General features: G+C 34.7%; 1 protein-coding gene across 1 annotated transcript; it reads left to right on the top strand.

The window, feature by feature from the left end:
* Nucleotides 1-4,277: 4,277 nt before the first annotated feature.
* LOC150099570 (cytochrome P450 4V2-like) lies at nucleotides 4,278-24,903 on the top strand. The gene is made up of 11 exons (XM_090403580.1): nucleotides 4,278-4,571; nucleotides 8,121-8,233; nucleotides 9,943-10,028; nucleotides 11,621-11,811; nucleotides 13,584-13,653; nucleotides 13,857-13,983; nucleotides 19,652-19,843; nucleotides 20,070-20,243; nucleotides 21,153-21,219; nucleotides 21,506-21,685; nucleotides 24,494-24,903. Exons 1-11 carry the CDS (start codon nucleotides 4,334-4,336, stop codon nucleotides 24,658-24,660), a joined length of 1,605 nt encoding a protein of 534 aa, XP_090259706.1. The 5' UTR covers nucleotides 4,278-4,333; the 3' UTR covers nucleotides 24,661-24,903.
* The last annotated feature ends 1,325 nt before the right edge of the window (nucleotides 24,904-26,228 follow it).

Raw genomic sequence — 26,228 nt, 5'->3', positions numbered from 1 at the left:
GTTACGGATTTAAGCTTCTTCCTAAGCTTGCCATAATCACATGCCTTGTAGTTTCTCAAATATCCCTTCTTGATAGAATTTTCCTCATGTTTTACAATCTCCCAAGTCAAGACCGCAAGGTCACTTTCACCAACTGGAAGCAATGTTGTTACCTCGGTTATGGATAACTCTTCTGATCCTATGACCAGGTCCAATACTCTCCCACTCCTAGTCCCCTCCATCACATGCTGCCTCAAGTTATTGTCTCTCAGCAGGTGTATAAATTCTATTTCCTTTCTGCCATGTGATCTTTCTTCCTTCCAGTCTATATCTCCATAGTTGAAGTCCTTCGTAATATTCACTCGACCTGTACTCATTTGGCGATGCATTTCTTCCAGATCATCTCTGGAACTCCCTAGCCTATAGCAACAACCAACTGTATATTTTGTCTTACTGTTCTTAATCTCACACCAGATTGCATCAAGTAAACCGCTTGTCTCCTATTCTTTTTCGTTGCAATTCATCTTCTATCATCAACAGTACTCTTCCCCATTTTCTCTATCTCCCCCTGAAAATACTAAACTTTAACATTTAATCCCCGTAACACTAAATAATTTGCTGTTAGTCAAGTCTCCCTAATGACTATAACTTTTGGCGAGGTTGTACTAATTAATGTCAAAAACTCGTCCCTCTTGTTCCTCATGCTTTTAGCATTCGTATATAAAAACGGCAGCATCTCTTTTTCCCCACCCACCTTTGCTTTCTGAATTGACTAATGTATTCAATATTTTTATTTAAGAGACATGATTCCTTACACTCACTCGTTTCATGGTTGCCTTCACACAGCATAACTTGCCTCCACCCTAATTGCTTAAGTTTCCCTGAATTTTCACGTCAACATGTTCGGTGTACAAAGCTCTTTCCAGACATCTAAGACCAAAACCATTCAGTCTATCAGCATTGTACAAATCCTTCTTTCTGTCAAACAGAGACCAAAGATCCACACATTCTACATTTTTTCATGTACAGCCTATGTATTCATTAGTTATCAACGCCCTTCTCCTCAGTTCGCCTCTATCATGGTGTTCCGTGATTTCAGATGCAAGAAGAATCTGATTGTGTTATGCGCCGATATACATTTAGCAGCTTGTATTTGTGTTAATCTTTCTTCAATGTGAATTCGAGAAGGAATAAAAGTTCCTGAAAAGCAGGGAAACTGAAATTCCAGAAGTTTTTCCCATATAGGATGATAACAATTAGGTTATATAAATATGATACATTATATCTGTATTTTTATTGGACCATGATTTTGATAAATATGTATACGTAATCGTCGACAAGTTTCGCCAGCTAGGGTCTGGCTGGCTTCTTCCGGACGAGAAAGGTTATACTAACATTGAATGCTAAAACAGAAGCATGCAGTAACGACCTTAAAATCAGTTAAACAAATTGAAAAGCACGCGTGACATTAAGAGCATAAAGCGTGGAGACTTAGTCGTTGTTAGTAGCTTGCGTGTTATAGTTTTTCGCCTAATTGAGTTCTACTGAACATAATGAATTTATTAAGTTTTTCCAAATATCTTTATCTAGGCTTCGTGAAGTTTGGCCTATGTAAGTCAGTCCACACGAACATGGGATGCTATAAACTCCTGCGTATTTGTAGAAAGCGATGCTGTCCTTAGGAGATCTTAACGTGTGCCGTGTAGTTAAAATAGGCTTAAAGGCAACCCTGATGTTGAAAGACTTCATCATTTTTGCTATTTTGATGGAGACTGAGCCAGCATAAGGTATGACGATGGACGATGCGTACTGTGTCACTTGAAGTTGTTGCTGAGGGGTTGTTTCTATAGAGGATCTTTTGAATTATTTTTTGTGGATAGCCATTTTTGGATAGAGTTTTTGATATGAGTGAGAGCTCATCAAGTACACTTTTTCTTCTGTGATGATATTTTTTGTTCTGTTTTTACCATATGTATGATGCTAACTTTTTGTGCATAATAATGATTAGATGTAAAATGAAGGTAACGTCCGGTGTCTGCAGATTCCAAAAAAGGTAATTAATGGTTGTTTTCTAATTCTAATATGAACTTAATTTTATGATGGAAAGACTTTATTTTTTGGAGGAACTCGTGAAAGGCATTTCCGTGTTTCTCTTAACGATGAACACATCGTCAACATATCTCCACCAGACTGATGATTTCGGAATTATTTTTAATAGGATGTCATTGTTTAGTTTTTCCGTGAACAGATCCGCGCACGGTGGTGACAGGGGGACTGCCCATGGCTAAGCCTTCCAGTTGTTGATACACTAAGTGGTTTACTTTAAAATAGTTAGACTTTAGGCAATGGCGGGAAAAGCTGCGCAATGTCGTTTGGAAGAAGTAATTAAGATCTTCTATGATCTTAATTACTTCTTCGACCGGTATGTTCGCGAAGAGAGAAACGACTTGCAAATATATCTGTATTTGATATATTGATGCTTTTATGTTTTTCAACGAAATGTTGAGAGTTCTTTATGAATGAGACTGATTTCTTTATCTTCTCTTTCAACAGACTGCCTCGCTTTCTACAAATACGCAGAAGTTTACAGCATTCCATGTTCCTGTGGACTGACTTACATGTGCCAAACTTCACGAAGCCTAGAAATCCGATAGAATGAACATATTGTAGATTTCATTTCTCAATTTCGAACCATTCCAAAGATTGGGACAACAGATCCATGCCATACATTGAAGAAGATTTCAGATTTAGAAACTTTAAAGAAGCTGCAGTGGTACTCCGGACAGAAGACAACCTTAATAGAAATCAAGACATGATAATAAAAACATGAGGAAAAACTAAATAAATTCATTATGTTTAGCAGAACTTAATTACGCGAAAAACTATAACACGCGAGCTACCAACAACGACTAAGTCTCCACGCTTTATGTTCTTAATGTCACGCGTCCTTTTCAATTTGTTTACGTGATGTTAAAGGTCGTTATTGCATTCTTCTGTTTTAGCATTTAATGTTAGTATAACTTTTCTCGTCCTCAAGAAGCCAGCCAAACTCAAGCTGGCGAAACTTGTCGACGATTATGTATATATGTTTATCAAAATCATGGCTCAATAAAAATCCAAATATAATGTATAGTATTTAGTGGAAAAAAGGACCAAATATTAACAATCAAAATTAGGTTATATGTTTGAATATAAGCTGCGTAGATGAGGTGTTTTATTTTTTATTTGAAGTTGTGGTTCGAAGAGTATTTTGGGACATGAGCAGTTAAGTGGTTGATATGAAGCTGTGTATATCCGTGTTTCGTTTTGTAAATTAAAGATTTTATTTTGATTACAAGGTATTTGAACACAACATATCTAATGAATATTGGCTTAATTTAAATACCGACGTGTGTATGTGAGATCCTGGAATACGAGTCTGTGTGCAATTTGGATTTGTTGTTTAGCTTCTAGTGTTGTTCTTTTTATTTAAAAATTAAGAGTTAAACCACGCAGAATGGACGAAGTATTTTACTAAGAGTGGAACTTTATGGTATTACATGCTCAAAAGAAAGAAAGTAAAAATACGCGCTCCGCCCCATTCACGTACACGGATTTCTATATTGAAATCAGATATCTCATACCCTCATTGAAGCCCATCATTATCCGTGCACTCACGATTTTCTCATGCATCAGCTTGATGGAAAAATCTTCCGTTAATAACCCTGTAACACTCGTCTTCCTACTTTCCTAACCTCTTCAATACACGCACCTTTCATAGTTCCGACATCATCTCAGTCACATGCCTCTGAGCTGTTACTTACCTTTTTCCGCCTCGTATAATGACGATCTAGATGACAATTTGTAGTGTTGCTAAGATGTATTCGTTCAAGGTCTTATGAAGAGTAACAAAATATTATATAATTGTCCGTTTCCTTTTCAACAGCGAAATCATCGCTTCAGATATACAAAAATAGACAGTAAGACATTTTTTATGAATCCTCTGATGTTACACTGGATGCCAGTTTTTCATTCTCAAACGCATCATTTAGTTTGTTAAAATCTTTAAAACAAGATTAATTTAATATGCTCGACTATTTACCTGTAATCATTTGCTAGTATTAATTGATTTTTTCGTCATGCATTATATTTTCTTTCAAACATATGACGCAATTTTTGGATGTATTAACAACACCATGTTCCGCTGTTTAGGTATTAAAAAAAATCGAACTTACGCGACCTTCCTCACACCGCTGATAACATCACCATCCAGGCAAGCAATCATTATTACAACTTCAACAGTCACGCGTGGCTGCGCCGTTAGAAGAGTAGTGCGTTTCCAGTTACTTTGCTTTGTGCGCTTTTACAAGTAGCAATGAAGGAGACCGTTTATGAATTAGCGCATAAACTAGCTGCGTTACACGCCTGCTATGTTGTGTATTCTTTGCTCGCAGTACTAAGTGTAGCATTCATTTTGCGGGAATACTTTAACATCCGACATGTCACCAAGCAGTTATCAAAAATACCAGGACCTGTTCCAAACTTCTTTCTCGGAAATTTAGGGAGAATGCTAAGAATCTACTTTTCGAAACAGCACTTAAATCCTCATGTGTGTAAGTTTATTTTATTCTTATATAAATAAAGAATATCGATAATCCTAAATATGCTTTTCCGTAATTTTGCTAATAAACTTACATAAATGGCTTTCTAAAGTTTATGCTCGCTTCTTCCATTAATCATTTAAGAAAGTCTACTAAAAAATTAAACATCTAAATATTTATAGTTAGTCTGGTTTTATCTGGTGTGACGTATGAAACCGGTTGCCGATGATCAAGGCCAACAAAATATAAATCTTTATTAAAATAATAAAAAAATTGTTAACATGTCATCTTAATATAAAATAATGAATATAAAAAATACATGGAACAGTTGAAATACAGACAGCAATCACCGTAAAAATATGAACATCTTTGGGGAGAAAAAGTGTTTTATTTCCAGTAGATCTTACTGGTTACTGCGCATGACATACTTCATCGAGATTAGAACAAGAAGTTGACCTTCCCGTATGTTGTGGCTTCCTACGCAGACGCACATCGACAATTTGGGAGGGATAATTAAAGAAACGAAGCATACGCCAGTCTATCCACGCCAGTCTATCCAAGCATTCAATCATTGTGTTATATACGAGAAGAATAGGATTAATTCTGTCAGTAGAAAGATTTTAAATTAAAATTAAAGTTTAAATGTAAGATCGATCTACTTAAATTAAATGAAAGTAAATTGTATTTTAATGTAAATAGAATTTAATTCGTATCGTTGAGCTGTCTCGTGTCAACAATAGAATGAGCTTAAACTCAAAATGATAATCTCTTCATGCGCCAAAACAGTCTCCGTAGCTGATACGGTTTTGACGAAGCCTTCTGGTTGGAAAAACCCTGGCTTCAAATCCCATCAATGAAACGAAGAACCTTTATCAACGCTTTTCAGTTGCACAGCCGATCTCATAAGGAGTAATGATTTTAATCCCAGGAAACTCGAGTTTCAAAACAGGCCAACTGGGTCCATGAAACACATATTTGCAGCAGTAAAATACTCTCCCTCAGGGGATGCAGTAGAGGAGGGACATATTGGCTGCATTATTCATACGTTATTAGCGTCTTACTCTTTCTTAGCTAACACCTATTATTATTATTATCATCCCAATCCCGTTTCCATACTCTAAAAGTATTATTTTCATGTGCATTTTTCAGGAATCAAACAACAACATACATAATAAAAAAGAAAGTATTTCTTCTTAGTTGGGTTGATTCTTTCTTAAAGGTAGAAGTAGATTCAAAACCAAGTCTCGGTAGCTCATTTGGTACATATATGTGCATTGGCTGGAAAGACGTTGATTCGAATCCATGACGTAAGGAACGAATAACACAATGAGTTATTCGGTCTCATATAGGAGTGGAGGGGTTTTCTTCCTTCAAAGCAGATAGATTGGTTCCCTGAATACACAAATCTGCAGGCATAAATACTTGTTTTCAAGAAATACAAGAAAGGGGTGTCTTTTGGCTGCATTAATTCATCGTGATCCAGATCACAGGACGCTATCCATCCTAAGTGATGAATTGGTTGAAGTGACAGAGAAGAAAAAACTTAAATTTTTCATTTACTTCAGTTGAATAAATTTTTTAAGCAACCTTTCTGACAAATGACCATTGCAGCGTCTGTAGGAACGGCCACTGTGGAACTGAATATTCAAGAATTAAGATTTCTCTGTTCTTTTGCCCAAGTCAATAATAAAGCACTTGTGTGACGTGTGCAACTGCATAGCACTTTCCCTGCAAATGCTGCACTGTGGAACACTCTCCTCCCCTGTTGAGTTTCCCAACAATTCAATTTACAGTCATTTAAATCAAATGCAAAAGTTCCTCCTTTTCCAACCCATACACGGTATTAATGTGCTAAGGTTAATCAACCAATTTCTCGTGTATGGAACAACAATATATATATTTTATATATATATATTTATATATATAAAATTTATATATATAAATTTTATATATATAAATATTTTTGAGGTCTCCTCAGTGAATAGCTAGACCCTAAATACCAAGGTTATAGTAATACGGAGCCTTATCAACTTTACCTATACAAGTTGCAAGCAACAAGGTGTTTTTATTTTTAATAAGAATCTCTGGAGGAGATTCTTATTAAAACTATGTTTTGAATAAAATTTATTACATCTATATCTCCTCCAGAGATTCTTATTAAAAATAAAAACACCTTGCAGCAACTTCTATAGGTAAAGTTGATAAGGCTCTGTATTACTAAAACCTTGGTATTTAGGGTCTAGCTACTCACTGAGGAGACCTCAAAAAATGTTGAAACCGGTCTGGGTAGTGACCCCACCCATAATGTATTGCAGTATATATACATCTTCGAGTGAGATGTGCTTTACATTATGGGAAAATACTAAGAATAGTGATCAGAACTTTACCCACCTTTACAATGAGTCGCCCTGGTGTTCTACCATCTTTGGACTTGAACTATGTTTCAGGCGCAAACTTAACTGTTTTCTTACTTGGGATTAGGAGTTAAATAACCAAGCTTATAAAATTACTTGGTAACCCTAATATACAGTATCCCTAAGTTAAAAAATTTATTCTCATAAGTTAGGAGGTCAAATTTACAAAACTTTCCTAGTTTCTACGAACATTCGGCTTTGAAATAATGCTGGGTTTTTAATATCTACTTTTCCTATGTAATCTTGTTTATTCCTCCTACACACCATGCCGAAGAGAAATGTCATTCTGTAAAATGTTGTGAAATGTCATTCTGTAAATCATCTCTGTTTCTAACAAATTGACAAAAACACTTAAGAAATAAGATTTGTACTTTACTCACTCTCTTAAGAAAGCTTCGACCAGCATAACCTAAATATAACAATTGCAAATAAACTAACCATCGCACAACCTTGGAAGTATCCAAGTGTCTACGGTCGTTGGTGTGGCTGCAATTCCCTATATTATGGACAAACAGAAAAATCAATCGCGCTTCGTATCGCTGAACATCTCAGAAATATCACCTTTTGGTAGAACCAGGTCCACGACCTTATCCAGTGATGTGCTTCATTCTTTTGATTGCAATGACCATCAATCCACTATGCACTCAGTAAACTGGGATAGATCCGAAATCATTTACAAATGAACGTGAAAGAAAAACCTTAGAATCAACAGAAATTGCACTAAATCCTGTTCTTAAAATCAACCTCAGCCACATCCTCCGATGGTTACTCCACTGCTGTTCAACTATGGCAGTTGCGAGACCACGTCCTCGTGCAAGAGAATCCGCGAATTTATTCTAATATGACCAATCCGCTAATAACTTAGTTATGTACTCAAGTGATATTTCTTATATACTTTTTTTCTTTTCTGTATTTTGCACCGATGGAGTCTTCTAGAGAAAAAAAAGAAGCGAGTAGTGCTTTGAAAATCAATATATTTGGAAATCAATACGTTGAAAACCTCATGAGCTATGAGTTTTTAACATGTTATTGGTAGCACAGACTTAAATTGCCATCTTACCCAAAATTACTTTTTATTTATTTAGTTGTTTTTTTTGTTCAGCGGTGCATTTTTTCCAGATAAAATGTTATATTAATTATTTTACAGATATGTTTGAGGCACAGCAAGGAGAAACATTCTTGCATTCACACCTCAAGTTATATAGACTTTGGATTTCCTGGAGACCAGTCGCAGTAATTTACAAGCCTGAGACTATGGAGGTAAGAATAAAAACATTTACGTAAAAGAACATTGAGATCACAAAAGACCAGTTATATCATTTGAATTTATTGGCAATATATCGACTGCTATTTAAACGCATCTGATTGAAATGATGTTATTTTAAATGAAAAACAAATGAATATGTATCTTAGCAGGTGATAAGTGAACAGACCGATTATTTAATTATAAGTAATAATTAAATAATCGGTTTAATTATTATTAAGTTAATTATTAAATTACTAATTACAGACTAATTATTAAACAATCTGTTTAATTATTATTTTAATAACTATTCTGTTTAATAACAGAAAAATTATTAAACCTAACCATCCTTTGTTCCAAAGAGACACATAAAAGTTCCTCATGTCACGGACGTGAATCCAACCCACGTCTCTCCAACTGAAGTTTTTCGTCTATAACGACTGAGCTACAGAGGCTCTTAGCTGCATTTAATTGCTTAATTATTTGTTTACATAAAAAAGTGTATTTTTATTGAGATTTCATATTTTTAGATGAAATTGGTAGAACAGTAGATGAATAACTAATCGAAATCGAGTGAACGATGTAGTCGGAGAAATTTTTTCTTTCTTTCTTATGCCTCCTTGTTTTCAGATTATTATTATTATTATTATTATTATTATTATTATTATTATTATTATTATTATTATTATTATTATTATAAGGCTCTTCCAAATTCTCTGTCATTAATCAGAAAATTCATTGCTTCCAGATTACGCATTAATTCCGCCAAAAACCAGGCAAATCGGTAAGAGAAGGCACTCAGTTAATTAACTGACCGAGTCTTATCTCTCAATCAACTCTCTTTTATATCCCGTTACTTGAGTCGATCTTCCTTATACTAAAAATTCCACACTCGCTGATAGGAATTTATTAACATTTTGAATGTGGAAATGGCGACACAATTTGTTGTATTAACTCAATTCTGATTTGATTTGGTATATTTCGGTTTCAAAATCTGAAAAAACATTCGAAGGATTGAAAAAAGTATAGTCAAAACATTATTTCAGAGTATATGGTACAACTGGGCTAAAAAGCGATTTAGTTTTCAATTTTTAATTATATACAGGGTGGCCATAAATTAACTTTCCGTCTTAGTTTTAACTACAGAGGTATCTGTAGCTAAAACCAATAAACGGAATGAGACCACATTTTATATTGAGACTTTCGAAGGCATTGGGAGATGAATTCCGCAAAAAAAAAATGTTTAGTACCAAAAGTCGTCGATAGGGGACATTTTGGCGCTGGCGGGCCGAAAGCAGTCAAATATTTGCAGTAAACGCAGGTAAAAGATTATGCAAATTTAATGTTTGTAAATGACAGCAGCACCACAAGTTCCACTTAAAAAGGGATTGGGAACGTTCAGGCAGTTATTATTCCATTTTATCTGTCTTCAATCTAATGATCCGCTTGTTTTCGACTCCGCCAACGCCAAAGTTTCTCATGTCGGCGACTTTTGGTACTAAATCTTTTTTTCGCGGAAATCATCTTCCCATGCCTTCAAAAGTCTCAATATAAAATTTGGTCTCATTCCGTTTATTGGTTTTAGTTACAGACCAAATATGCCTAATATGCCTCCAAAGAGGGAAAGTTAGTTTATAACCCCTATGTATTTTAAAATGGCTACTTTTAGACATCAGTGATCATAAAGGAAAGACTAATTATTTTTGTGAAACTTCTATAATTTCAGGAATTACTTAGTAGTAGCACAGAGATCGAAAAGTCTGATGATTATAATATGCTGCACAGCTGGTTGGGTACTGGACTCCTGACTAGGTAATTTTTACTTTAAGTGACTTGGCAAACGAAATTTTGTAAACGTGCAGGACACCAGTACCTTTAGGTGTGGTAAGCGTTTCAATGTTCATTTTAATACATTTTTGTTTATTTTAAATTTAGTAGAATCAGCAAAACCCCGTCTAGAAGCCAAACATGAAATTCCTTGAAGCCATTTGACCTCCAGTAAGCAGTGTGGTTAACTTCCACAACATAGTGAAACTCATCTCCCAACTAAAGGCATTCGCAAACATCCGTAACCATGGTAGCATTCAAACCAGCTACTTAATGTTTGCATAACATGTGCACGACCACTCTTCAGCATATTATTTTCTTAATAATGTGTTGATTATTAATAAACTTAACTGCTTCTACTGTTGTAGATTCTTTCTCTCCTATTACAAATTATTTTCTAATTAACACAAGATGTCTTTTTGACTTATTGAAATTATTTGATAATTTAGAAAATTATTAAATTAATTTACTTATTGGCAAGTTCACAATAAAAAGCTTCTACTCTAGGGGTATTTCTACATAAATATTAGTTATCTGCATTTCTAGTGACACTCATGCGCAGTCGAATTAAAAACAATAGGTTACATTGAAAGTTTTTCCTCCTTTTTTTGTTCGTAGAACTGTATGTCAGGTTTCGATGCATATCACGTGTGTAACTTCTGTTGTTAAAAATAAATCTTTATTGTTACGCTACCGTTTCTTCAAAAAAAAAAATCACACCAAGAGAAGTAGGAGAAGGAAACTGATGTATGTTTTATTTTTATTTTAAATGAAAGGTAATGAGGAAATGTGAAGCTTACTTACGAGAGAACAGACAAAAATGTGGAAGAAAAATGATGTGCGGTTTTCCTGTTTCCTGTTTTACTGACTGTCTGATTGACTTTGTGATGTGCCTAATGAATAAAATATGATAAACTGCTTCACAGTTTTCACAAAGTACATTTTTATTACTGTACTTCTTTAACTAAGTAATATAACATAAAATAATATTTTCTCTGCACATAATTTATACTTATATAATGTCTAAAATGATGATAATTATTTAATACTTCCTATTTTTGCCGCCTGGTTAGCGGAGGGGTTAAGGTATCCGCCCTGCAAACAACAGGATGTCGGGTGAAATCCCCGCATAAGCATGGATGTTTTTGATTATTTATAAGTGGAGGATGGATACATCTTCGTGTTGAGACTACCGAACCGCTTATTAGAAGCCTGTAAAAGCTTGAAAAAGTTCTATATTTTCTACAGCAGGGTTTCCTAATTATATAAAAAAATAAATAAAATATATAAACTTAATAGAAACAAGCAAAAATAAAATCTGTAGTTCTCCCACGGTACTAGCGTACTATAAGTTTACATTTCGTACGTGGAAGTCACTTTAAATAATGAAATTCTGAATATTCTTAACCTATTAATTTGATAAAAGCAGACAAATTGATATCTACTATCGGATATTCCAGATAGTCTCTTAATTTCATTTTTTTTGGATCGTATAGCATATGCAATAATTTTTCTTTTATTTTATATTTCCTTTAAAATCTCTTATCCATAAGGTCCTTGTTTTATTTATACGACAGTAAAGGAGAAAAATGGAGAATAAGAAGAAAGATGCTCACTCCGACATTTCACTTTAGTATTCTTCAAGATTTTCTACCGATTATGAACGATCAGTCTTTCGTTATGGCAAAAAAGCTAGAAGAGGCTTCGAATAAAGAGTGGGTGGACATCGTAAAATATTCGAGTTTATGCACTCTAGATATTATATGCGGTAAGTTCAGCACTTCTGAATACAAAATAAAATTTTAAAAAAAATAAATAATTTTGCTAAATGATATTTATTCATACATTGAATACAGGGAGTATTGTATATACAATTGAAAATCTTTTTCGTAGATTTATTGTAACAATTAAACATGGAATGGGATGGCATAACGTAACTGTCATGTTTGATAAACTATGCCTTTCATTTCGTTAACATTAATGTTAGCTTGTCATTCTTCTACAAGGAATTTAATTTTAGATTCATTCTTAATGCAATATGTCTACTGTGAAACAATTTTTATGTCAATCATTACCAACTATTCCTTGGCCTAGTGCCACTTGAAAAGTATAAAAAAATAACATTCGCGAATTGGTAAGTAGTCCTGCCATTCCTTTCACTGGGTTGCTATATAAAGAGCTTTCATTTGCACGATTTCCATCACGTGGTCCGATACGTAAAACTGGGTATTTGACACCTTCTGATCTGAAAACCGTGTCCAAATGCACGCTACTCATCAACATTTTTTGTTGCAATAATAGAATTATAAAATAATTTGTCTATTAAAGCGTATTAGGGTTTTAGTATAATTTGTAAACCTAGTTTATTATCAGTGAATAATCTTAATAATCTTAAGTTTAATCTTTATTCATCTGGTATAATCCAACGCTGTTATTCGACCTGCTATCTTTATACAATACGATATATAAGTGTTTCTGCTGTGGTGAAACAGTAATATTTTTACCATATGATACGTCAGCTGGTTACCGTGACGTTGTAGGGAGTCCAAGCAGTGAGCGTTATGATTCCGTTTCAATAGTTCCTGAAGAGTAAATCCGCATGCGCTCGGAGAGAATACAGAGAAATTTGAAAGAAAGCAAAGCAGTGTGAAAAATATCTAAACAAATGTCTTAGGGGAGCTATAATAAGAATATAGAAAATAAATATCAGGAAAGTGGCAAAAGTTTCAGGAGACTATTGAAGAGGTCAGAAATGGAAGAAACATTATTGTAAAAGAAATCAGAGATAATAAAAGTAAGTATCATATTATGATAATATGCAATACCATAAAAACTTAAAGATATTCTAGGCGTCTTGAGTAATTCATTAGAAAGATTAATGAAGCAAGACGTGACAAAACAGAAGCATGAAAATTCAAGAGAAATGCATTTCAAAGTACGTATCAACATTATATCTAGAAACGTGCCACCAGAAATCTGAAATGTACAAATGTAGCTTGAGTAGATCCTATTGTTCTACAGTGGCTGTATTGCAAAATAATGGCAAAGGTAGAATCGAATAGCATAACATTAGAGTACAGCTTCCAGTACTTATTCTAATCTACCGTACTTTACCCAAATGATGTTATAGTCTTCAGTAAAATCAATAAGTGTACGCAGATTTGCTTCATTAAATTGAATAAAAAAACCGGTATGAAAATTTGCAATAAAAACGTAGACTTATGAAGGTACCTATCAGGATTTTGATGATGATGATAATGATGCTGATTTGATAGTTTTTGCATTTTATAAAACATAACAAATACCGTTTCTTTATTTCCAAAAAAATTCAAATTCAAATTTCTTTATTTTCATTTTCATGAAGAAAAGCATATAAAAAGCGTGTACACGAAAATGTGAAAAAATTATCCATACAAATCACAAACTGAAATTTATATTTTTATTTATTCCTACATCTTATTAGTTAATCATTCTGTTCAGCTTATCTGATAAGCGATTTACTGCTTTATAATTTTTTAATCTACATTTCTGTTGTTGTAGAATCCTCAATGGGAGTTCACATTGGTGCTCAGAACAACAGCACATCTGAATACGTCACAGCTGTCAATGAGTACGTATTTTAATACTTGACTTTGCATGTATTACGAGCAAAGCTGTATGAATTTAACAACTTTATTCTTTATTAATATGCAAAATACGAATTGCGTATCATTCTTGAATAATTAAAAAAAAACACTTCGTATTTTATAATGTTTCGTTTAGATTTTAAATCTGGGTTAACGGTTTTGATACATTTTTATCTAATCTTTGAAGTGTTAGTCAGGATTTCATATACCGGACTATCCGACCATGGTTTTGGATCAACTGGTTTTATGCCTTAACTCCACGTGGAAGGAGATATACGAAGCAGCTGAAAGTTTTGCACAGTTTTACAAGAAAGGTAAGCTGATGTAGATTAATATAGCTGAGATCCTAATTTATTTTACATTCTTTCCTTTTTTCCATTTTTTGGAAGATTTTTGTAAACAAGAAAGACGAATGGCAGGAGTAATATGGAACTCAACCCTAATTTAAAATAAATGTTATAGTAAGCTTTGAAGTGTTGGCTCTTTTTAAAACTATTTATTCCAACAGACAAGTTCTTTGAGACATTTATCAAAAACATTCATGAGTGGTTACTTTTAGCATACCTGCTTGTGGGTAGCATAGACGCTATCCACGTGGCCAAATAAAGCGCACGACCTATATCTATTTTGGCTTCACGTTACCGCTAAATGATTTCGGTCTGCCCCCGTAAGAGTATAAAAATGGATTACGATTTGTTCTTACATTACACAACATTCCATATTATTGATCAGAAGTTTGCACAGTTTAATTTAATACGTTCTCAAAATAGTTGTAATATATTTTAAAAGAACTTTTAATGTCAAAATCGCCTCGGCCTTGACAACATATAAATCTGTCTTCTATTTTCTGAATAAACTCACCTCATGAAGTTTAACGGTAACGCTTATCAAGCAAATTGAAGGCCGCCACGCTTGGATTGTCTCTTTTTATAATATCTAGGAAAGTAAAAAGAAGAAATTACTGTGCTTGTTCTATCGAAAATTAAAAGTTATTATTGTAATGCGGTGTCATTTATTTATCTTAGAAAAGTCATAATAATGATGATGATAATATATGACGAGTGAATATGTTAACGCACAAGTTGATATTATTTCCTTATACTTAGGAGAGTATCCAGAAGTAGAACGTTTTACTAACGTCATGAAAATTCATCGCTAAAAGATAATCGAAAGACACTTAATTAAATGGCAATTTCTTTAACGACATTTCGTGGTAAAATTCCTGTCATAGATGATCGAAAACGTTACTTCTACTTTTAAAGTTTTTCGCTAAAGTTATCTACGATACCGACAACATAAACAGGTGATGTTCATGAATTCCCATCCATCTTCCTTTTCGTGTTAGACTCGATGGTATTGCGGCCAAGTGACTTGGCTATTTTCAAAATGAGGGAAGCAAGCAGAGAAAATAATTCGAGATTCAGGAAGCAAAAGTTCTGCGCTAACTCCTCTTCAATTAATTGATCTGGTAAAGGTTCTTGAGTTCTCCATTAACTGAGGAGTTTGCTAACCGAACGGCATCGGCGATACGGATTAAGCAACGAAAGGTATTCTGGACAAACTAGACGGATTAACATCCTGGTTGTCAGTGATCCAGCTAGGCAGCAGAGTCAACCAGCGGATCACACAAAGTTTCGATGGAATTCAAGTCCGAAACAATTCCATCTCTAAAGGAATATGTTAACAATAGGTTATCCCAACCACTTTCCGGCCAGCCGTGCTGTAGTATGTTGACGGGAAAAGGCTGGATGGCCATAATATTTTGGACATGTCTCTATGGAATTTGGGCATATTGTCCTGTTACACCTCTAAAAATATCTCGAATGAAACTCAAAACTGCTGTCTAAATATTTGTATGAATTTCCAATAGCAGATCTGGATAAAAACTACTGTCTAGTAAATTGCAGATGGCCTAACAGTCAAACTATATCTTAAAGATGCTTACACATTTTGAGAAATATGCCTAATACATTATTAGTTACGTTTGGTTGACAGTGCACTATCTGAATGAATTGATATGAATATTTATTTGTCGAATTGCTAATATTCTGATGTGAAATGGAAAACCATACTCTGATCTTAATAAACCGTAAACGTATTAAACATGATTTTTCAAGGCTTTAGAAAACTAAAAATGTGGAATAACCCTCTTTCTAAATTTATAATAATCACAGTTCAGTTTTATTACCGAAAAATTATAACAACTCTTGTTTATCAAATCGAGTGTGGAATGAGTTTGATGGGCGAAAGGACTTATATAAGATGGATGGCCTGCATTTGAATGGACTTGGTGTGCGGAGGCTGGAAAAAGTGTTGCTGAATGAAGTGAAAATGGATGTGCAAAACCAGGGAAATTAGAACTACCAAGGAGCGGGGGGGGAGTGGATATGCAGACATCAGTGAGACAGTTGAGTGTAAAATTGTATACAATGTACCTGAGCCAGCACTAAGGACAAAAATTGGAATGGGACATTTAGAATAACGCATCAAGATAGGGGTGGGACAAAGGGATCACTGCACTTCATGTATACTAATGCCAGGAGTATTAGGAACAAGAAGGAAGAATTTTTGGCCTTGATTGGCTCTTCCTGGCCATAGGTTATTGGCATTAGTGAAACATGGCTGACGAAAGACGATACAGTTACTGGAATAGAATGAATAGGAATGTGTAGGTTATAGTGTGTTTAGGAGGGACAGAGAGAATAAAATGGGGGAGGGGTGTTATTGATGATAGCTGATGAACCGCAGCCAAGGAGAATTGAAGTTGTATTGCAGGATAGTGAAAGGAGCTCATTTGAGGCTATTTGGTGTGAGATTGAGACTGGCAGAATAAAATATACAGTTGGGTGCTGCTATAGACCAGGTGATGGAATAGATGGTGGAGATAGTATGCATAAACAAATTGATGAAATGAGTGGAAGGAGGGTAATTATTATGGGGGATTTTAACTATGGTAACATTGATTGGAAGGAGGAGAGGACACATGTGAGGAAGGAAATGGATTTTATTCAATTATTAAGGGATGACTATCTGAAACAGCATGTAATTGAAAATACTAGGGGTGTGAGAGTGCTTGACCTGGTAATAGCATCTCACAATTTGACTGTAATGGATATGACCATGTTCTCACCTATTGGTGAGAGTGATCATAAGGTCTTGACCTGGGAGGTGGCTAAAGGTGTGGAATTTTTGATTAAGACAGGGTATATGTGGAATTACCGTGCTGGCAAGTATGACAAGCTTAGGAGATTGCTTGGATCAGTGCCATGGCATGTACAACTGCAAGGGCTGGACGTCGATAGAGCATGGGAAATGGTCAAGGAGCATTTACAGGAGGTTATGGCTGATTGTATACCTAGGGTCCGAATAGTAAAACAAGTAGGGATTAAATGGATGAATAATACCATTAAGCTTGAGCTGCAAAAAAAGAAACAACTGTGGAGGGAATTTAAAGAAAGGGGTGACCTGCAGGCACAAGAACGGTATAAAGTGCAGGCCAGAAGTGTAACGAGTGTGGTAAAAACAGCAAAAGCCGCTTATGAAAGGAAACTAGCTATGCAAGCAAAAGAGAATCCCAAACAGTTCTTTCAATGTGCTGCAAGCAAGAAAAAAACTGTACATGGCAAAATGATTTTAAGAAATGACGATGGTAAGGAGGTCATGGAACCAGTCGATATAATGGCGTTACTGAGCGCGCACTTTGCAAAAGTATATCATCCAGGTGGTGACATTGAAAAAATGAAGGAGCCATTAGTTTATACGGGAATTGTGATGAATGAAATGGAGGTGAATAGTCTATTACAGAACCTTAATGTGAATACATCTGTGGGATCGGATGGTACACCGGCACGGGTCTTGCGTGAAGCGGCTAAGGAATTATCAGTGCCCTTGACCATGTTGTTTAATCTGAGTCTCGGGTCTGGTTTAGTCCCGAAGGCGTGGAAAGAGGGGAAAATAGTTTCACTGCACAAAGGAGGATCCAAGACTATGGTTGCAAATTACCGATCGATCAGCATATCAGGAGTTGTTGTCAAGGTCTTGGAGAAAGTAGTCAAAAGAAAAATACAGGAATGTATTGATGAAAATGAGATACTGTATAGTGGACAGCATGGCTTTGTAAAGGGTAGATCATGCCTGAGTAACTTGCTCAAGTTTTATAACAAGGTGACGGCTGAACTGGATAAGGGAAATGGGTTTACAGTGATACTGCTGGACCTGGCAAAGGCGTTTGACAGGATACCACATGGAATTCTAATCCGTAAACTACAACATATGGGAATGGATATAGGGTTGGTGAGATGGATAGGTGGGTGGTTGATGGAGAGATATCAAAGAGTAGTTTATTCAGGAGTAGAGTCCAAAAGACGGCCTGTGACTAGTGGTGTGCCGCAGGGTTCTGTTCTTGGACCACTGCTGTTTAATCTGTTCATTAACGATATAGGGAAGGATTTGTTCGCTGATGATTCAAAGTTGGGGAGGGCGACAGTGAATGCAGAAGATGTCAAAGTCTTGCAGGATGACTTAGATAGATTGGAGTTCTGGGCTAAGGAGAATGGATGTCAATTTAATGTGACAAAATGTAAGGTTATGCATTTTGGGGTGAAAAGATTAGCACCAGTATACCACATGGGTGGAACTGTACTCCAAGAGATTGATGAGGCCAGGGACTTGGGAGTGTTGGTGGATAGGGAGATGAAGTTTAGGGGGCACATTGCAAAAGTGGCTAAATCAGCTCATCAACTCACTTGGTTGTTGAAAAATACCTTGACCAGCAGAGACAAGCAAGTTATTGTACCTCTGTACCGAGCCTTGATAAGACCTCATCTCGACTACTGCGCCCAGATTTGGTCACCTCGGTTCCTTCTTGATGGGGAGGAGGTGGAGAGGATCCAGAGGCGAGTGACCAAGGTGATAACAGGTCTATGGAATGAACCATATGAGAACAGGTTGAAGATTTGTGGGTTGCAGAAATTAGTTGATAGTTGGAAAAGGGGAGATATCATTGAGACATTCAAATTGCTAAAGGGATTCTGTAGGATTAATTCAGAGGATATTTTTGAGATCAGGACTGGTGGTGGGAGAACTAGGAGACACCTATGGAAGCTGGGAAAGAGTGTGGTTAGCAGCGGTGTTAGAGCTGGGTTCTTTACTTTTAGAGTGGTAAATGAGTGGAATAAGCTGCCAGAGTCTGTTGTGGGTGCTACGACAGTGAGCGAGTTCAAGGAAAGATATGATAGATACTGTGAGAATTTTGTATAGTTGTGTGGACATGATGCTTAGGGCCTCCCTCGATGAGTCTAAGGACTCCCTGGAGTAGCCCGAAATAATAATAAGAAGAAGAGGAATAAATCTATTCACTAAATGATTAAAAACATTTGATTTTAGGAACACCCACCTACGTATTTTAACGTAAAACAATAGAGTATTTTCATTTTCATTAGGCAATGATCTTTTCAGAACCAAATTTTATACACGATGTTCTTTCATTCGTTTGCAAAATAAACTACGCATTATTTTCACACAAGTGTTGCCATCTGACATCGAAAACAATCCTAAGAATGTATTAGTAAACACAAATACTAGTATTAGTATTTGTGTTTGTTTAGTTTCATGCTACATAGAACATATTACTGAATTTAACTCAACTAATTATGTTTACTTCGCAAATTTTTCGTTGAAATTTTCACTCAATTATTTGTAGTTTCAACCAAGTGTTATTTTTCCATGAGTTACTATTCGATATGACGGAAAGATCCATAGCCTTTCACTGTGTCAGAACACATACGTTGCTTTTGCAGTCTATCAGACCTTGAACCATTAATAACATAATTATCGTAATTATGCCTATAGGAAATTATCCAAATACAACGTGGAAATGTTCGTTCATGTTCTACTATTTTGAAGGCTTATTCTGTTGGCACGATGCCAACTTCACTCAATATTCGGCTGATATAATGATCTCTTATTGCTGTTTACTTTCAGGTCATTAAAGAAAAAATGGAATTATATAAGAAACGGACACGTACAGAAAAAGACACTCCATCCTCCGAGGAAAACGGAATATTTAAAAAGAAACGAAAGGCTTTTTTGGACTTGCTGATTGAGCTTTTCTTCGAACAGAATGCTTTGACCGAAGAAGAAATTCGAGAGGAAGTAGATACGTTCATGTTTGAGGTACAAATCCTTCGATATTTCTTTATTATGAGATTATGATCAAATATGACTAAATGTCATAGTTTAACCCTAATTGAGATGAATGTGTTCTTCTTATCCTATGAAGTTTTATGATGGTTAAGAAGAAATGAAAAACTCATGTTTTAAATATATTATTCAGCCATAAGTTAATAATATTAATTAACTGAGGAAAGAAAAAATAATATTTCTGTGTGTTGTTTATTAGGGACACGACACAACCGCAGTAGGGATCATCTGGGCTCTTTACTGTATCGGCTTATATCCAGATATTCAGGAAAAAGTGGTGGACGAAATTCAAAGCATATTCGGAGATGACGTGGATCGGCCAGTAACATCAGAAGACTTACGTGAACTGAAGTATTTGGAATGTGTAATAAAGGTAAATAATGTGGAATTTACAGTATATTGTTTTGTAATCTGTAGTGTATACTAGATATTATATCCGACTTATTCTTACTTAGAAATTTAATACATTAACCCAATTTGCATATTCCTGTTCTATTCATGATACTACCAATCACTAAGCATTAATAAGTGGATATGCTCTATCGACTCGTGATTGTTCTTTGTCAATGTGTTTGCTACCCGATGCCAAAACACCAAACTCTTTTTGGTGTTTTGGTATCGGGTATTGTTCAGTATCGGATACCCATTCTTAAAGAACAATTTTGTATCATATGGTCACTATTATTTAAATGTAAAGTACCGTGGAAACATACAAGTTTACCCCTTCATGCATCAATAGAATGATAAACAATTTATAAACTAGGAGTTCCTAATCTCAAAATGCATGGATCAAAAAAAATTCTACGGATTCCTTATTCATAAATGATAAATCAATTCCATCTAAAAATTTTAACCATGGATTAGATAATAGAAGTTTTAATTAATATCCACAGCATATTATTACACGGTAGTACCAACAGTAAACAAATCCCCGAGGATGTCACTGATACTATAGATTTATCTGATCCCAAATATTTGCGGAAATTCTATGGGTGAAAGATTTCTAAATTATCCAGGTTTTTAGTAGCCAGCTGATGTCGATGACGTTGTGTAAAGGGGAAACTTCGGGAAATTAAATAAATTCACGCATTACTTTATTTTTTATTTGCTCCATCTGCCTAATATTTTATTTTTCTCCACGATCAGTTCTCATGATATCTCTTAGCACGACTTTAGATGTTATTAACACAACCCTGATAATTTAGCTTAAAATGTATGCAGTATTCAATTTAAAATCCAACAGCTAAATACTAATCCTCATTCGTGTTATTGATTTTCATAGGAAACTCAGAGGATATATCCTTCGGTGCCACAAGTTGGTAGGAAGTTATTACACGATGTGAATTTCTGTAAGTAATTTAAAACTATTCATTGATTATTATTATTATTATTTACAAATGGCAATGAATTGTATGACTCATATTTTTGGCCTATACCCAATGTACACCAAGCGATAATCCCTTAATTTACTTCCCTCTTTCAAATTCCTTGCTCAACGACAGCATGTGTTGGGTCCATCGTAAACAGAATTTTTCAACCCTCTCTCTCTCTCTCTCTCTCACTTTCATCTCTCTTCCTTCTTTAACGCCTTTTCTGATAAATTAAAGAAATGAATTTATCTCTTTCTTTGTGCAGGTGGATACACTTTTCCTAAAGGCAGCCAATGTTTTGTGAATATTTACGCTCTCCATAGGAACGCTGACGTATTTCCAAATCCCGATGTTTTTGATCCTAGTCGTTTCTTTCCCGAAAACAGTGCAGGACGTCACCCGTACGCTTTTGTGCCATTCTCTGCTGGTCCCAGAAACTGCATAGGTAGGTTTCAGTATTAATGCTAAAAGACATTGCAAAAAAAATAAAAAATAGTTTAGAAAATATAAAACTCTCGGATAAAAAAAAGTTAAACTGTTCCTCTAACACATTAAATCAATAGAACTAAGAACTTACTCTGCCTGTTCACCGTGAGGACATTTTATCCGAATTGTCTATATGTTAATCGTGCATTATAGGCATGCTGTTTACTTCTGACATCTTAACAGAAGGTGATTACTGCGCATGACTCAATTACACTTGAAGCTTTACCTGTGACTAAAGCGAGTGATCAAGCTGAACACTTATTAAGGCATAAAATGAACTTCATCGCAATTAAAACCTCCTGGAACCTGGAACCTTTCCTGTTCTTTAATGTATTTCAACAAACGTGAGTGCTCGCCTGACAAATAAATAGATATAAATCCGCTAACGCTTTTTATTCCCTATAGGAAGTAGGCGAGGCAGTTTAAAATCAATCTAATTTCTAGAAATTGAAGGAGCAGTTCGATCTCCATGGTAGCCAATCAGAACTACCTGGTCAAAGACTATTTTTACAACGAGTCGGGTGAAGACAGGTGGCTGACAAGTGCCGCCACCTCGTGAAGCCTAATCGTAACACGACAACTGTCTGAAATAGTCTGGGTTATACGGTCAATTTTCTTGAGTTTACGGAACAAAAAACCATAATTTCCATGAGATAAAATCCGACTGCCCGTGCCCGAGATCCTCTACCTCAAAAACAGTTCAAAGAATTGCATACAAAAAAGTTTCTCTAGCAACGAATATACCTTATATTCGTTGCTAGAGAATAGAGAATATAGAAAATACCTTAAAGCAACATTTTCGAGATCTTTCTTTGGCAGGTTCCCGAGTTACTTGATTTCTTCCAAGGAGAAGAAGAATTTTTCTCCATAAATCGGCCATCAATTTCACATTGTTAAAGACTGTGTTAGGGGTCACGGATCTTGAATTCGTGGACGAAAGCCTTAATTCATTTGTAGTGTAAGTTCACTATCAGTGGAAGTCTAAAGGATGGCGACTTATCCACCTCGCTTGAAAATGTCAGTTAGGATGAAACGACCATGCCTGCTCTCTTTTGGTAATAAAAGGCGTTATACGATTTATTTTAAAGCATATGCGTTATCCAAAAACAATAGCCCAGGATTTACAAAATATACGCATATACATGCATCACAGTGTACGGTTGGCTGGAAACAGGCTGCTAGTGGAGCTATGGTGTAGAAGTGGTTGACATGGACATCACTGAGTCCTCTCATCCCGACTGAATACACTTTGACCGCTTATTCTTACCTGGCGGTTGTATCAGACCAATTATTGTCCTGCATTTGTCGACAATGTGGCCGATGAATTTGTCCAAATTGGCACATGTAGGACAAGGCTGGCATTGTACAATCATGGCCATCCAATTCTCTTGAGTACTCGAACATTCGTGAGATCATGTGGAACGTAGTAATACTCAGAATAGACGCCAGTGTCTGCCTCTCTCAAGTCGCTGATCTCTGGACGTTATTCTGTCTAGTAGGTCCCGAATTCCTTAGTACACCTACCGTAATTTAATGGAGTCAAAATTTATATTAGTGAAGAAGTTATTTATACAAAGAGGTCCAATTCGCAGTCATATATTGTAGTCATATTGTTTTGACTGACAAGTGTATTTATTATCCCATTATTAATAGCAGCTTTCTAATAAACTCATAAATATACTGTGATATTATAGATATAATATTTAATAATATATAATGTTACTGCTGAGCTTAATATTTTCATGTCTGTTAACAATCGGAATGCGTATTTAATTTACGCATTCAAATTTGAGCCTAAGACTGTATGCTCAAACATTACACACTATGTTATACAATCAAAATATATTGTTTTGACATTGTACTATTTAGTGATCTTTTTTAAAAATAATATTCTAAGCAACAAAAACTTTACCATTTTTGTTATAGTGCATTCAGTCAATTAATCTCAATTAGTTTAATTGAAATTGACGGTAATTTAATTGAATGAATGTTATAAGAGATATTTATTTTTTACAGTTTGAGATCCGTAAAATACCTTAACCAATCGGTAGCAGTATTTCTAATTCCTAAACGTTCTAGTTTCTTTTTATTAAGATTTTAGTATTTGAAGTATAATTTCATGGTTAAAACTGTCGAAAGGGTTCAACAAGCCAATAAATTTACCAAAGTCAATTTAAGATGAACCAGCGACGCACTGATTGGAGACGTGATATGGAAAGTCCAGATTCAAAATGGAGTATAGTTACACAACATCAGGAAATATTACTAAGATACAAAATCTTAAATATAACTTACTAAGATATTATAGAATCATATTTTAAAATTCCGATGCATTCTTCCAATAATGTTTTAAGAAATAACATCCATTTAGAGTAAAGTAACTTGTCTTATTACACTGACGTAATATCAAATCATGATCACCTGACTAATAACGCGCTAAACCATTCTTACCCTGTATTTATCATGCCATTCCATAGATGCCAAATACTACGTACTTGGCGATATCAATGCAGATTTAGTTCGGATAGTTTTAAGGAACAGTGGTTCTTTATAACTTATAGTGGAAATTTCAACATAAAAGTTGAAATTTCCACTATAATTACCATGTTCCAGGATGGACCGGAAGCACCCTTGTTATCTTAGAATACTGCAACGCAGCATCTTAAGCGTGTGTTGTAAACATCCGTTAACTTTATCGAGATAATTGAAAGTTAGAAAATTGTTGTCAGCATAACTATCCTATAACGTAAATTTTCTTTCTTAACAGGCCAGAAATTCGCAATGATGGAAGAAAAAACGGTTATCACCAATATCCTAAGACGTTTAGAAGTACATTCTCTGGATCCCCGAGATAATGTGCAAGTTGTTGCAGAACTCGTCCTTCGTCCAGCCGGAGAAGTACGTTTGAAATTTAAGCGGAGGAATGCAAACTGAAACTACTGTACATGATGTGAGAAAAATTGTTCATTCAGGGAAAACTTTATCAATACAAACTGACTCTTATTAGTAATCTACACAAAGTAGTTGTAGCTACATTTCAGAATTGTTTAATATTAATATCGTATGATGTTTTTCTTCTATGTAATTTATGTAATTCGATCAAACTCTCATCCAAGAGACGTCCAAACCTTAGAACAATACTCTGGCATTTATTAAACATATATATTGCCTACGGAATGGTAGTCTAAGTGTTCCTATTGTTTGTCAAAATCTAGTTGTTTATATTTCTGTCAGCGAGGTGAATAAACTAGTTCCAAATAAAATATAAAAAACTATATAACACATACATATGCTAAATAGAAATTCATTCAGACATGGGAGACTACTTACAAAACTTGTAATATCGCAATGAATACGTAAGAAAATGACTAAGAGAAAGAGGAAATTTGTTAACACAGAACAAGCTGCAGATTATTTTATAAACAGTAATGATGATCCAAAGAATAAATGGTTTCGACTAAATAAATTGTCTAAAACAGCTAAAGAAAAAAAAAACGAATTTACAAATGTTGCACTTTTTTTACAAAAAGTTTTAATGTTGTCTATTTTCATGTTTCTGGAAATTAGAACTTTCAGTAGCATAAGAAATTTCGGTATCCAATGTCTGAAATACACTTTACTTAAAATTTCACCTTCTAAAAATATCATTCTCGAGTAAAGTAATAAATTGGTCTACTGGGTGCCCTAGCGTATGGGGTTATTTTATTTATTTTTTAACCCTTGAGTCATATTTTTCTCATGAAGTGTATCGCCAAACAGGTGGCACATGTCAACCATGTGAAGCAACTTCCTTAATGAGCTCAGCTGAATCATTCCACCAAACATATATATACTCTGTTACACTTAAGTAGAAGCACATCATTCGGGAGTATGCTGGTACTGATACAACATCCATTGAGTAAACGAAATAAATCTACTTAAAATTCGTGATCCGAAACAGAGTGTAGCAGTTCAACTTCAGAAGTTTAAAGCCCACATTTCATAATATAACAATCCAGTCAAGAGCATAGTTATCGCAATATATATATATATATATATATATATATATATATATATATATATATATATATATATATATATATATATATATATATATATATATATATATATATATATATATATATATATATATGTCTTTGTATGTCTCTGCAAATGGTATAATTCAAACAAAAAGAGAATTGGCCTAACGATTTTTCGTAACAATTCTAGTTATGACAGATAATTGTGATGCATCGTGTCAATCTACGACTAGAGTACCGAATAACCTCATATTTATATATTCTTATGAACATTGGTAAGCCCAAATAAAACGGTTTCTATCTACTCCTAATAATAAAATCTTAATATTGATACGTAGATAAAATATAAAGATAGCTCTTCCTTAGAATTTATGAACTGTAATTCAAAGTCAGACACAATAAATGCAACTCAGAGAGAATCTTGAAGAAATGATTTCATATCAGACATACCCGTTTATAGATTATAAATTTTGATATAGTATT

This window comes from Typopeltis vanoorti, chromosome 14 (genome assembly GCF_054136105.1).
Source record: "Typopeltis vanoorti isolate ZY-2024b chromosome 14, IOZ_Tvanoo_1.0, whole genome shotgun sequence".
Classification (NCBI taxonomy): domain Eukaryota; kingdom Metazoa; phylum Arthropoda; class Arachnida; order Uropygi; family Thelyphonidae; genus Typopeltis; species Typopeltis vanoorti.
Note: the sequence above shows the minus strand (reverse complement) of the source record. Positions and strands in the feature narration are given on the sequence as shown.

Excerpts from the sequence above, each read along its gene's own strand:
- LOC150099570 (XM_090403580.1), top strand. The coding sequence starts at position 4,334 with ATGAAGGAGACCGTTTATGAATTAGCGCATAAACTAGCTGCGTTACAC. Across the intron at positions 13,654-13,856 it reads TACGTCACAGCTGTCAATGA|TGTTAGTCAGGATTTCATAT; the intron begins GTACGTATTTTA and ends TAATCTTTGAAG. Across the intron at positions 19,844-20,069 it reads TAGATACGTTCATGTTTGAG|GGACACGACACAACCGCAGT; the intron begins GTACAAATCCTT and ends GTTGTTTATTAG.